The sequence below is a fragment of the Erpetoichthys calabaricus genome, chromosome 10, assembly GCF_900747795.2.
Source record: "Erpetoichthys calabaricus chromosome 10, fErpCal1.3, whole genome shotgun sequence".
Lineage (NCBI taxonomy): Eukaryota > Metazoa > Chordata > Cladistia > Polypteriformes > Polypteridae > Erpetoichthys > Erpetoichthys calabaricus.
Window position 1 is genome coordinate 149,632,262 of NC_041403.2, and position 12,878 is coordinate 149,645,139.

General features: G+C 39.8%; 1 protein-coding gene across 1 annotated transcript in view; it reads left to right on the top strand.

Annotated features, from left to right (window-relative positions):
* LOC114659540 (protein-glutamine gamma-glutamyltransferase 2-like) overlaps positions 1 to 9,576 on the top strand; it is a 128,883-nt gene extending 119,307 nt beyond the window's left edge. The window contains exons 10-13 of the mRNA XM_051932563.1: positions 638 to 913; positions 4,121 to 4,281; positions 4,376 to 4,512; positions 8,955 to 9,576. Of these exons, the coding sequence (XP_051788523.1) occupies positions 638 to 913; positions 4,121 to 4,281; positions 4,376 to 4,512; positions 8,955 to 9,099 (719 nt within the window). The 3' untranslated portion in view covers positions 9,100 to 9,576. The remainder of the gene's footprint in view (positions 1 to 637; positions 914 to 4,120; positions 4,282 to 4,375; positions 4,513 to 8,954) is intronic.
* The last annotated feature ends 3,302 nt before the right edge of the window (positions 9,577 to 12,878 follow it).

The window sequence follows — 12,878 nt, forward strand, 5'->3', positions numbered from 1 at the left end:
GAACTAGAAGTGACCTCATCAAGTCTGGACCCGGAAGTGATGTCCTCAAGTCCAGGCGATACTTCCCATGGTTGGTCTGCCAATGAAAAACAGGAAGGATTAGTGCACTCTGCCACCCCCTGGTTTGGCACGGTATTATAGCGGAGTGGTGGCTCTGAGGCTAGGGATCTTCACTGGCAATTGGAAGGTTGCCGGTTCGAATCCCGTAAATGCCAATAGGGACTCTGCTCTGTTGGGCCCTTCAGCAAGGTCCTTAACCTGCAATTGCTGAGCGCTTTGAGTAGTGAGAAAAGCGCTATATGAATGCAAAGAATTATTATAATTATTATTATCCCTTTGTGAGCCTTCAGCTGCCTCCCATGCACATGTGTGTGACAAGAGATATATGGAATAAATTACCAAGTAGTGTGGTGGAGAGTAGGACTTCTGACACCTATAAACTCTGCTTGATGTTACTTTGTGCACTCTAGGAAAATAGGATAGGCAAGCTTGTTGGACTGAAAGGCCTGTTCTTGACACATTTGTTTAAATGTGCTAACTTATGTAGACCTCTTTTGTAAGTTGCTTTGAATAAAAGTGTCTGCTAAGTGATTAAATAGTACATGTAATTGTAACAACTCTCTGTGTGTCCATCCAGGATCCGATGAAGAAAGGAAAGTCTTTGAGAAAGCTAATCATCAAAACAAGTTACTGAAGGAAGACACAGAAGAAGGATTAAACATTAAAATCAAAGTGTCACAGGAAATGAAGATGGGCAGCGACTTTGACGTCTTTGCAGTTATCACCAATAATACACCCATGGCAAAGTTGTGCCGCCTAATGTTTTGTGCACGAGCTGCCTGCTATAACAGTGTTATGGGGATAGAGTGTGGCTCCAAGGACCTACTCAATGTGCAGCTTCAGCCAAATGAAGGTATATATTATACGTAAAACAAAAAAGACTGTGATTGATAGTTGGAATCCCTGGTGGAAAAGACCTTGGTAGCGTGAGTGTAGGCACTCTGAAAGCAGCAACTTTTTTTAGTGGTTGTAGATAAGTGATGTTGCTTCCATCCAGGTCTAGAAAGGCAGAGACTTTATAAACGATGGACTGTTTGGAAGAATCAGGTTAGGGTGGTCATATGTCTGTTTCTACAGTGCCTATAAAAAGTATTCACCCCTTGGAAGTTTTCACATGGTCTTGTTTTACAACACTGAATCACAGCGAATTTAGCTTAGCTTCTTTGACACTAATCAATTGAATGAGACTTATTAACGTCAAAGTGAAAACGGATATCTGCAAAGTGGTGTAAATTAATTACAAATATAAAACACAAAGTAACTCATCGCATAAGTATTCACCCATAAGTATGTAGTAGATGCACCATTGTCAGCCATAACGGCCTTGAGTCTATGTGCACAAGTCTCTCTATCACCTCTGCCATTTGTCCCCATTATTTTTTGCAAAACTGCTGAAGCTGTGTTAGGCTGCATGGCGATGGTGAGTGAACAGCTTTTTTCAAGTCCTTTTTCAAGTCCAGCCACAAATTTAGCTGTGGATTGAGATCTGGACTCCGACTCAGCCACTTCCGGAAATTAACTTTGCTGTTTTGAAGCCATACCCGTGTAACTTTGAATTCTTGCTTGGGGTTGTTGACTTGCTGAAAAACAAATCTTCTCCCAAGGTGCAATTTTCTTGCAGATCACGTCAGGTTTTCCTGTAGGATTTCATCGTATTTTGCTGCATTCATTTTTCCCTTCACAAACCTTTTGGGTCCTGCTGCAAAGAAGCATCCTGACATCATCATGCTGCCAACACCATGCTTCACAGTGGGGATGGTGTGTTTTTAATAATGCACAGTGTTCAAAAATGGAGTTTAGCCGGATGGCCATAAAGCTCTTCAGGCCATACAACCTTCTTCCAGCTGATTTCAGAATCTCTCGTATGCTTTCTGTCAAACTCTAGCGGAGATATCATGTGCATTTTTTCTCTTCGCGACTTTCCCATTAAGCTGTGACTGATGAAGCACCTGGGCAACAGTTGTTGTCTGCAGTCTCTCCAGTCTTGGCCATTGCAGCTCGTCCCTCCTTCAAAGTTTACAGAGGTCTCCTGGTGGCTTGCTTCACTTGTGTTTTTCTCGTACAGTCACTCCATTTTGGTGGGCAGCCTGCTCAGGGAAGATTTCCAGCTCTGCAATAGCCTTTCCATTTCTTCATGATTGATTTACCTGGATATTCAGTGACTTGATATTTTCTTGTCTCATTCCCCAGACTTATGCTTTTCAGTCACCTTTTCTTGGAGTTTTAAATTAGATTTGATTTGTTATGATTAAGCTTTATTGTCCTTGAGCACAGTGCAAGTACCATGACAACAAAATGCAGTTTTGCATCCAACCAATAGTGGAGTTAGAAGTTAATTGCAAGTAATCGGATACATATAAATATATACAACAGTGAGGGATTGTACAGAGAGGAGGAAGCCAGTTAGAATACAATATGGACAGTGTATGCAGTAATGACAGTATGAATAGAACAGAATAAATACACTAAAGTACAAAAGTGATTTTAATATTAGAAATGGCAACATGGAGTCAGTTGTGTAGGTACAGCAAAGTCCTGATATTCCTGAGGTAGTATTAGTCCAAGACTGTACTGCAAAAATGATAGACCTGAGACGGTTATAGAGTCCTAGGGTGTACATGTATGATTTTAAGGTGAGGTGGTGTGGGTAGAGGTGGCCCAGAGATTGGATTTTGAGTTTAACAGGGTGATGACTACAGAGTATAAGTTGTTTCAGAGCCTGCTGGTGCTGGCAGAAAGGCTCCTGTACCCCCTTCCTAGCAGTTATAATGCTAAACAAACTATGGCTGGGGTGAAAGGGGGCTCCAATGATGCTACTTCATGATGTTTTCAGGCATCATTTGCACTGGTGCTCCTCAGTGGCAGGTAATGAGACACTACTGATGTGCTGGACAGCTGTCACCCCGTTACCGCAGAGACTTCTGGTCTGAAAGCGTGCAGTTACCATATCATCCTGAGTTACAATTGGTTGGAATACTGTTGATGATGCAGTGATAGAAGTTCACTAACATTTGACAGAACAGTTGGGCTTTCCTAAGCCTCCTCAGAAAGAGAAGACACTTCTGTGCCCTCTTGACCAGGGCGAATGTATAGAGGGACCATGAAAGATCCTCAGAAATGTGAACACCATGGAACTTGTAGCTGATGTTGCTTGGAGTGTTCTTTTGTCTTCATTGTGTAGGTCAGGACACCATACTGACTCACCACAATGTGACCCTTCCACATTCAGGTGCATTTATTCTACAATCAATCGGAACCCCAAAAAGGTGATGTCTATTGAACTAATTCTGTGACTTCTAAAACTAAAGGGCTGAACAAGTGATGGTTTAAGTGCATCGTATTAAAGAGGGAGTCACAGACTGGTTGGACTAAGTCACTTAGGATGTCAGATGACATGATGAAGATTATGTAAGTGAAGTCTGTGACTGGAAATTGCTGGAAAAATTGTCTAATGTGACAGGACTTTAATTTCGCTATTCTGAGAAATGTACAGGCACTTGATCCTTTTACATTTATGCATTGTTCACATTGCATATTTCACAAGATTTACTGTTTAGATTATAATTTATCATGATATTTATTGTAAGAGACTTTTCAATTGCTCATATCCTTGTACCACAATAGCTCAATATTGTTATTCTGAGCCATATTATGTTTACCATTCATTTCAATTATATTAGGAGAATCCCATTTAATTGATCCTGAAACAGAGGGCACCTTCCCACAACCCTGAACTGGATACGTGTTTTAAAGAAATACATGGATGGGTGGAGGAATGTTCAAAGGAATCTTTGCTATAAAAATACATCACAATAACTGTGTTCTATTGTAGAAAAATTGATTGGTATCATTTTTGTCTCTTTCTCCCCTCTTTGATTTTCTGGAGGATAGATCCTGCTTTAACTGATTTGAACTGTGCAACTGTAAATTGTAATTTATAAAACTGTATTTTAAGCTTCCATAGGAAAGATATTTACAGTATGTACCTTGTACTGTTCCATTTGAATAACTTCATTTTTAACCATAATGTCCTTTGGATGTTTTTTCTGTCTAATTTCAGAGAAACAGATACCTTTAAGAGTCATTTACTCCAAATATTGCCATGCTATCACAGATCAAAATCTCATTAAACTTGCTGCCTTGCTTATCGACTATGGTACTAAAGATGCAATTCTGGCCATGAGAGATATATACCTTGAGAACCCTCCTATTAAAATTAAGGTATACAAGACACCTCATTACCAGTTTAACATTTTTCTTTCATTTTCCTATAGAGGGAATGTTTAAATTAACCCTTTTTTATGGATGTTTCTAGATTTTGGGTGAACCCAAGGCAAATCGGAAAATGGCTGCAGAAATTTCACTGATAAACCCACTGTCTGAGTCTCTGGATGACTGTACATTCTGTATGGAAGGAGCAAATCTGACACAAGGGAAAATAATTCGTGAAAAGTGAGTATAAAGTGCTGCACTGACAACCTGTGTGTCTTTTGTTACATTTTTAAGCAAAATATGTGGTTATGTTCTTCTGATTTGGCCTAAAATATGAAATTATTTTTCTACAACAAACAAGTAAAAATGGGGTTACATAAATACATGAAGACCTCCAATGAAATGGTTAAAAAGTAAATTTAAAAAGTAGGTCAATTTTGCTGAAGCTAGTGTTTTGTCTCTTGAAGGTATAGTGTGGTATAAAGACCTGTTGTCTTGATCATGTAGTCACCATGTGTGTTATCGAGAGATGAGTGAGACTCAATATGTACATTACTAGATTGGTCTGCTCTCACAACTTAAGATTAATACAGACATAGACACACCCAAATCCTACTCATGTACATACCGTATGAGTATGAGTTGTTTCAGCAGTGTTGAGACAAATGAAGGCTCATATACCTTTTGGTTATATGCCACTTACCAACCAATTGTCTTACTTCTGTTACACCTGTTCTTCCTTTTGAGTTACGTTTTCTCTGCCTTGATAACCCTGCAGGTCAGAGCAAATGATAATGTTCCCCTGGACCAGATGCAGCAATTTTTACTTTATTGCTTCAGTCAATCTAGATATAAAGACTAAGTATAGAAATTTAAAAGCAACATGGTATTTATTAAAGCATAATAATAACAATAGAAGAATTTATAACAGAAAATACAATAGATAGCAAAGTTTATTTATGTATAGTGTGACCACAGGGGATGTGCCAGCTCCCTTAACAACCGACACAACAGACACAGACCTGAGTGCAGCACAACACAAAGCTTTTGTTCAGTAGGAAACGTTTTCCCAGTTTCCCACCAGCATCAAGCACAGTATAAGCACAATAAAATGTCTCCTCCTTTCTGCTCCTGCCTCCACTCCTCCTCTGGTAAAATTCGTCCTCATCCTCCTGACTTCCGAAAAGCTTATTGAAAATCAACAATGTCAATGATGGATGATATCCTGGGAAACGTTTTGATTCAGCAGTTGATATAATGCATAAGTTACAGTACATTCTCTGACAAGCAGATAAAATGGTCTTTCTCTCTTTTTCTGATGTGTCTAGGTCTCTGACATCACTTCTTATGTCATTCCTGTCCCAGTCCTTCGGATATTATTTATGTTAAAATCATGTGTGGAGTTACACACATATGATTGGCTTTGGGCTCTATCCAAAAATTTGATCCTGTGCATTCCTGTACAATCTCTTGTTGTCTCTCTTTTCTTTTACCATAAGGTGTAAACTTACTGAACATTTTTGACTAAAAACAGCACAAATTCAATGGATAACAAAGCAGATGCATTAAAGTTATAAATTAATGGTGCAATACAATCTGGATCATAAATTATTATGGTCCACTGCCAACAAGTGTGCACTGCATCGAGCTGGTATCCATTTGTTGATTGTTTCCTGTTATCAGATGCTGCCAGGGTAGCTTTAAATTAGGTGGGCTCAAGTTTTCCTTCAAAGGCTAGGACAACAACAATAAGAATGTTTGTTTATTTCTGTAGCACATTTTCATACAAATGGTAGCTCAAAGTGCTTCACAAGATGTCAAAGAAGTAGTTACACACAAAGAAAAGCAAATTAAAATTAAATAAGAAAAATAATGCATAAATAGTATACAAAAATAAGTAATGCATACTTACATAAGATAAATATGTAGTAGTAGTAGGTTCTTGTACCATGTTAGCCATTACGGATGCAATGAGAAATCTAGCAAAATGACACCTTTTATTGGTGAACTGAACATATTACAATATGCAAGCTTTCAAGGCAGCTAAGGACCCCTAAGGAGTCCTTATATATAGATATTTTTATGTCTCTAAATGATAGTCTGATAATAAGGTCAGTTGGCCAGGGTGGACAGAAAAAAACAAAATAAGTAAAAAGATATTGCAGTTAAGATGGAGAAATATCTATTGGGGTTCCAGGCCAAAAGTCCACCCAGTCCCCATTAGGCATTCTGCCTAATATAAATGTAGTTAGTAGTTTTTCATCCCTGTTTTTTTTTTTTTTTTTTAGGCTGCTCTGCACACTTGATCCTACCACAAGCTGTTTTTTTTAATTATAACCTACACTTTGTTTTCAAAATTTTCTATGTATTTTTTTTACTTAGTATAATGAGGAGGGAATAATTAAAGATCATTACAATGCAATGTTTAATACATTCAGTTACTTCATTTGTGAAACATGAATAGACTCGCGGTGCCTTGACTTACATTAAATAAACATAAATGTACATCAACTTTGAACCCTTTGCAACCAAGGACCAGAGGGGCATATAGCAGAGAGGTGGGCTGAGGGAGGCAGTGGGATATGCAGGACTAAAACAACAAATGCATTTAAGATGTTTTGGTAATCATGAGCCTCATGAGCGATTTTGTATGGGTTTCATTTATGCATTACTGGCATGTACAATGTCCCAGTTCCACCTTTTTCTTTGATTGTGTCACTTTCCATGAAAAGAAAATCCTGTTTTTGTGAAAAAGCACCAGTGCAAAATTCGTTGAATGGATTTAAAATCCAGTTATCTTCACTATTTGGATTCGAAAAATACTGTCTGAACGACACCTTGAGTCCTTTTGAGTGAGCTATTTTACTACTTTTGACAATTTCTGCTCGTTCTCAGATAAGAAACTGTGAAGTGTCCCAAAAACTTCACACTGGTCTTTTTTGATACATGATTCCCAAAAATCCAATTTCTTGATCATAGACTCGATTTTGTCATTTGTCCTTTTTTTGGTGTTTTTCGCCATTACCAATATTATTTTCGCATACCCCCAACCGGTCCGCCGCTTACACAGGTTGGGAACCGCTGCTCTACAGAAAAGGAAAATAAATATTGGCATAAACATCCATCCATCCATCCATTTTCCAACCCGCTGAATCCGAACACAGGGTCACGGGGGTCTGCTGGAGCCAATCCCAGCCAACACAGGGCACAAGGCAGGAACCAATCCTGGGCAGGGTGCCAACCCACCGCAGGACACACACAAACACACCCACACACCAAGCACACACTAGGGCCAATTTAGAATCGCCAATCCACCTAACCCGCATGTCTTTGGACTGTGGGAGCAAACCGGAGCGCCCGGAGGAAACCCACGCAGACACGGGGAGAACATGCAAACTCCACACAGGGAGGACCCGGGAAGCGAACCCAGGTCCCCAGGTCTCCCAACTGCGAGGCAGCAGCACCACCCACTGCACCACCATGCCGCCCTAGCATAAACATCTTGGTGGGAATTTCTGTCACTTGTTGTACCCAACACCAATCTGTCTGCCGTATTCCACTGCCCTTTTGTATGTCTGTCCTAGGAGTCATGAAGGTATCGAATGTAAGCCATGCTGGACATGTTGAAAGGACTCACTCACTCACTCACTCACTCACTCACTCACTCACTCACTCACTCACTCACTCACTCACACCTGGCCAGTATAGTGTCTTCAGTTTAACTTAACTTGCACATCCATTCTACAGCTTCTTCAGTTTTCCTCCCACTGCTGCCTCACAGATATTGCGTACTGAATTTCAATCCCATGACTGGTCATTGTCTGTGTGGAGTCTGCACATCCATTTTTTTGAGGGGTTTTCTCCAGGTTTCCTCCCACATCCTTAAGTGTGTGTGCATTAGTTTCACTGGTGATTTACAAATTTTCTGTTGTGTGACTATGAGTGTCTGAAGTGGACAGGGGGCTTCTTCCTGAGTTGTACATGATCCTGCAAAAACACACTCCAGCCCCTGAATTGTATTAAGCAGACTTGAGAAAGATATGCCATATTATGCTGAAAGTTTATATACAATTAGCTGTCCCCCGCGGCCCGCGTAGAAGTGCAACAGGACAGCGAGGTGGGCCCTGCCTGGCTCCCTACTCCTGATGTCACGCTTCCCCCTCCCCTCGACCCGCAGCCTCTGTCTCAGATTTTTGCTCCTGCAAGTGAACTATGATTCTTAGTGGGATGAAAGAAGTTGCAAAATCAACCGGAATGTTCAAGAAAATTCTAAAAAAAATCCAGATCTAAATCTGTTAAGTAGTTATCTCATTCGCTAGCTAAGCGGATGTAAGATACGCTCCAATGCTCTCACGTAAGTGAGAAGGACCCCGCCCCCTCCCCTCATCCCACATGCGTCTCTCTCAGATTCGCGCAAATAAATTGATTACCGCAAGAGAACTATGATACTTAGTACAATGAGAGAGGTCGCAAAATCAACCCGAATGTTCAAGCAAATTACAGAAAAAAATCCGATCTAAATCCGTTAAGTAGTTCTCTTGTGAAAAGCGGACAGACATACAGACATTGGATTTTATGTAGAGAGAGAGATATGGAAATGCTTATGTTTTATATTGCTTTAATTTAATGAATTTTTTTTTTAATTTCTTGTGAAAATCTTTTAATCTCTTGCCCTCTTCCAGAATATCACCAGTGGCCCCAGGACAGGAAGCCAAGGTAAAGGTGTACTTTTGCCCCACCAAAGCCGGTCTTCGAAAACTGGTCGTGGATTTCAACAGCAATCGCCTGAGGGATGTCAAAGGCTACAGGAATGTTATCATCGCCTAATGGATGTCGGATCCATAATCAATCATACGTCATTTATGTCAGCATCCACCACTTTATTTTACCCAGAATACAAATGTAATCACTCTTTTAATCTCTACCACTCCCTTTCCCATGATATGAATTGAGCTTTGTTATTATTAGATTTTTGAATGTTTGTTTTTAAGATTTGTTATAAATATACTTTCCCTTCATTTTCAGTTGCTCCCCATGTATTTACTGGTTTATGAAAATTTAAAACAGCGCGTTTAACTCAATTATAACTTTGTTATAAACTTTGCCATGTGCCTGCTAGCATCCACATTGTATATTACATTTATAAATGCTTTATGCTACAACTGTGTTATTTTTAACATTTCTTACCATGTATTTTTCATCATCCAGTTTACCGAGTGCTCTTCTATTAGAGTGTCAGAATTACCAAAATTTTCAAAAAATAAATATTTCTACAGGGGTACAAATTTAACAACCTCTTACTAATGCTGACTAATGTTGTAATTATTCATTAACTGTTATTAGTCATTTTCTATTCGTGGCCAAGATTTTTTGTCAATGACTATGTTAGTTAATTTTGCAGTTCCAGCTCATCTGTGCTTTGAAATTGCTCTTTTCATTTATGCATGTGGCTCATACTACAAGGTAGTGCTTCTCAATCACTTTTGGGTCACTCCGGAGGGTCATGAATTGCTTTTGTTTTTAATGGTAGTGGGTCACAGTGGGTTGCTTCAATGATCACAGTCGTTCCTCCTCCTTTGATGATCAGGCTTCATTCACCTTTCCCATCTCAGACAATCAAGTTCTATCCACCATGGGAGAACGTGGGTCAGGAAGACACTGTCGTGGAGAAAAATTTGTTCTCACTTGGAAGAAAATACACAGTGTCTCTAGATCAATCAGAACAAGACTTGATTACATAGAGCACAAAACCGACTCATTTGAATGAAGTGAGCGCTCTTAGTCCGGCAGAACCTCATATTTATTACAATTCTTATCACAAGACTACCTCACTCTGTGTATTTTGCATCATTGTCTGACTCCCGGTACCAAACTCCTCCATTCCCCTCTTTTTGCTTACACCACCAATATTTTCTCATGCTTAATGGGCATTAATAATTTTCTGATGGACAAAATTGCTTTCTCCCCATCACCTGCCACCATTTTCTTGACCCAAGGGGCATGTTCACCATCTGGCCAACAAAGTGACCACCTCTTAATTACCTATCACATTCTTAACCTTTGGGTTGTAAATATTGGTGGCATCCCAGATGACTTGGAGAATGAAAAGTATGGGCATAAGCCTTTAAAATGTAATGCTTACATTGCCTGAAACCATCAGTTACAATATGTATACATATGAATATGTGTTACTTTAAATATATATGAATTTTCTATTACACTTACATGGGAAAAAATGGGTCGCAACAACGAAAAGGTTGATGAGCGCTATTATAAGGGATGTATAATGTCATCAAAATCCTGCTATCATTTTAATCCCAAAGTTACCGTTTGGTAAACATGACCCTGAGCTCAGCAGCTGACTTTCAGAATTAGACTTTACCAGTACTTTAGTTCAATAATTTAGATACTATACCACCTGAACTGGAGTACTAGCATGTTATACAGTATTAGCCATTATGAATGTAGTGAGAAGTCAAGCAAAATTACGCCTTTTATTAGCAAACTAAAAAGATTACAACATGCAAGCTTTCGAGGCAACTCAGGCCCCTTCTTCAGGCAAATAGTAATCAATTATGATTATAAAATGATTACATCTTGCCTGAAGAAGGGGCCGGAGTTGCCTTGAAAGCTTGCATGTTGTAATTTTTTTAGGTAGACAATAAAAGGTGTCATTCTGCTTGATTACCTGAACTAGGAAAAAATTGGGACAGTATGCAAAATGTAAATTAAAAACAGAAGAAAGTGATCAGTAAATGATCTTTGACCAGAATACAATATATCAGCCCATTATTTGATGTTGCAACTAATGATTCTATTTTTTCAAAAGTAAACACTTTTTTTTATTTTGATACTTGTAACATATTCCAGAAAACAGTAAAGAATTCCTCACAACATTTAGTAAACACATAGATATGAAGTGTTTCAGGTATAATTTGGTCCCATTCTTCTTGCAAACCAGTCTTAAGGTGTGCAACAGTATGTGGTCTTCATTGGGACAAGTCAGGACAGCAGGCAGGCCAGTCGAATACCCGCACCCTCTTCCTATACAAGCATGACTATGTAATGAGTGCTGCATGTGGTTTTGCAATGTCTTGCTGAAATGTAGACGAGTGTCATCTTGAAGGCTGCATATGTTGTTCCAAAATCTGTATGTCCTTTTTTTTTGCATTGATGGTGCCTTAACAGAAGTGTATGTTATGCTTGTCCGGGGCACTGACACAACCCCATACCATTACAGATGCCCACTTCTGGGCTTGTAGCTGGTAACAGTATGAATGGCACCTTTCCTCTTTGGTCAAGCAGTCATACATAATGTGTATTTCTTCCAACAAGACCTGAAATATGGATGCATCTAATCAAAGTACACGTTTCCACTGTGTGATGGCCCTTCCCAAATGCCTCTAAGTGTAGAAGTAGACAGTAACTTTGGCAATACAGCTTGCTTTTTGCACAGTACCATTGTAATCGTCATTTGTGGATGCAACTATGACACATATTGCAAAATATTACTTGAAAAAAGTTTGCCAAACTACTCCTGAGCTCTTGAGCTTATATCACTTTTTGATGAATGATGGTTCTTGATGCAGTGCTGTCTGAGGGATCGGAGATCCCGACTGTTCAGCTTAGGCTTGCACTCTCATCCTTTATGCACCGAAATTTCTCCAGATTCTTTGAAGCTTTTAATTATGTTAGATAGATAGATACTTTATTAATCCCAAGGGGAAATTCACAAGTGATCAATAAAAAAAGAGAAAAATAAAGTCGTACACGGAGCTGCTGAAAAGGCTGCCACTCTCGGCGGCGCCTGAGTCATTCCAATTATTATTATTATGCACTGTTGAGGGTACAATTTCCAAATTCCTTCCAATCTGTCTTTGAAAAACATTGTTTTTAAAGTTCTGAATAATTTTCTCAAGCATTTGTAGGAATATTGGTGATCTTTTGCCTATTATTGCCTCTAAAGATGATTACCTTTCTTGCATGCAGTTTTTTAGACAAAGTGTGGCCTGCAGGGGGTGCTCCAGATCTTCAAACCCAACACAGACAGATGCAGACACAAGTTCAGCACAACACATAGGCTTTTATTCAGCTGTGGGAAATTCTTCATTATAGTTTCCCACCTGTGCAGCACAATGCAGGAGAGCACCAAGCACAATAATAAAGCAGCACTTTGTCTTTGCCTTCTCTCTCTAACTTCTCTCTGCCTCTTCATCCGCTCCTCCTCCATCAAGGATTGCCTTCTCCCTTCCGACTCTGGCTCCCAGAATGAAGGCAGTGGGGTTCTTTGATGCAGCACCCGGGAGTACTTACGGTGGCTCATTAGCGTGGTTTGGAAGCACCTCCAGGTGAGGCGGAAGCCCATCAAAGTAGGGCTCGATAATCCCCACGGCACCCCCTGGCGGCATCCAGGAAACTCAACAGAGCTGTGCAAAACTCCAACTTCCATGAAGCCCAGTGGGAACCTGCTGTGCTGTAGCAACCCAGGAGTGTTGCCATCTAGTGTTCCAGGGGAGGTAATACCCTGTGCATATTCTCTCCCCAGGTCCTTCCAATACAGAGGCATTCCGGCCAGGTAAGAGTCCTGGTCGTCCACCACATGAGGC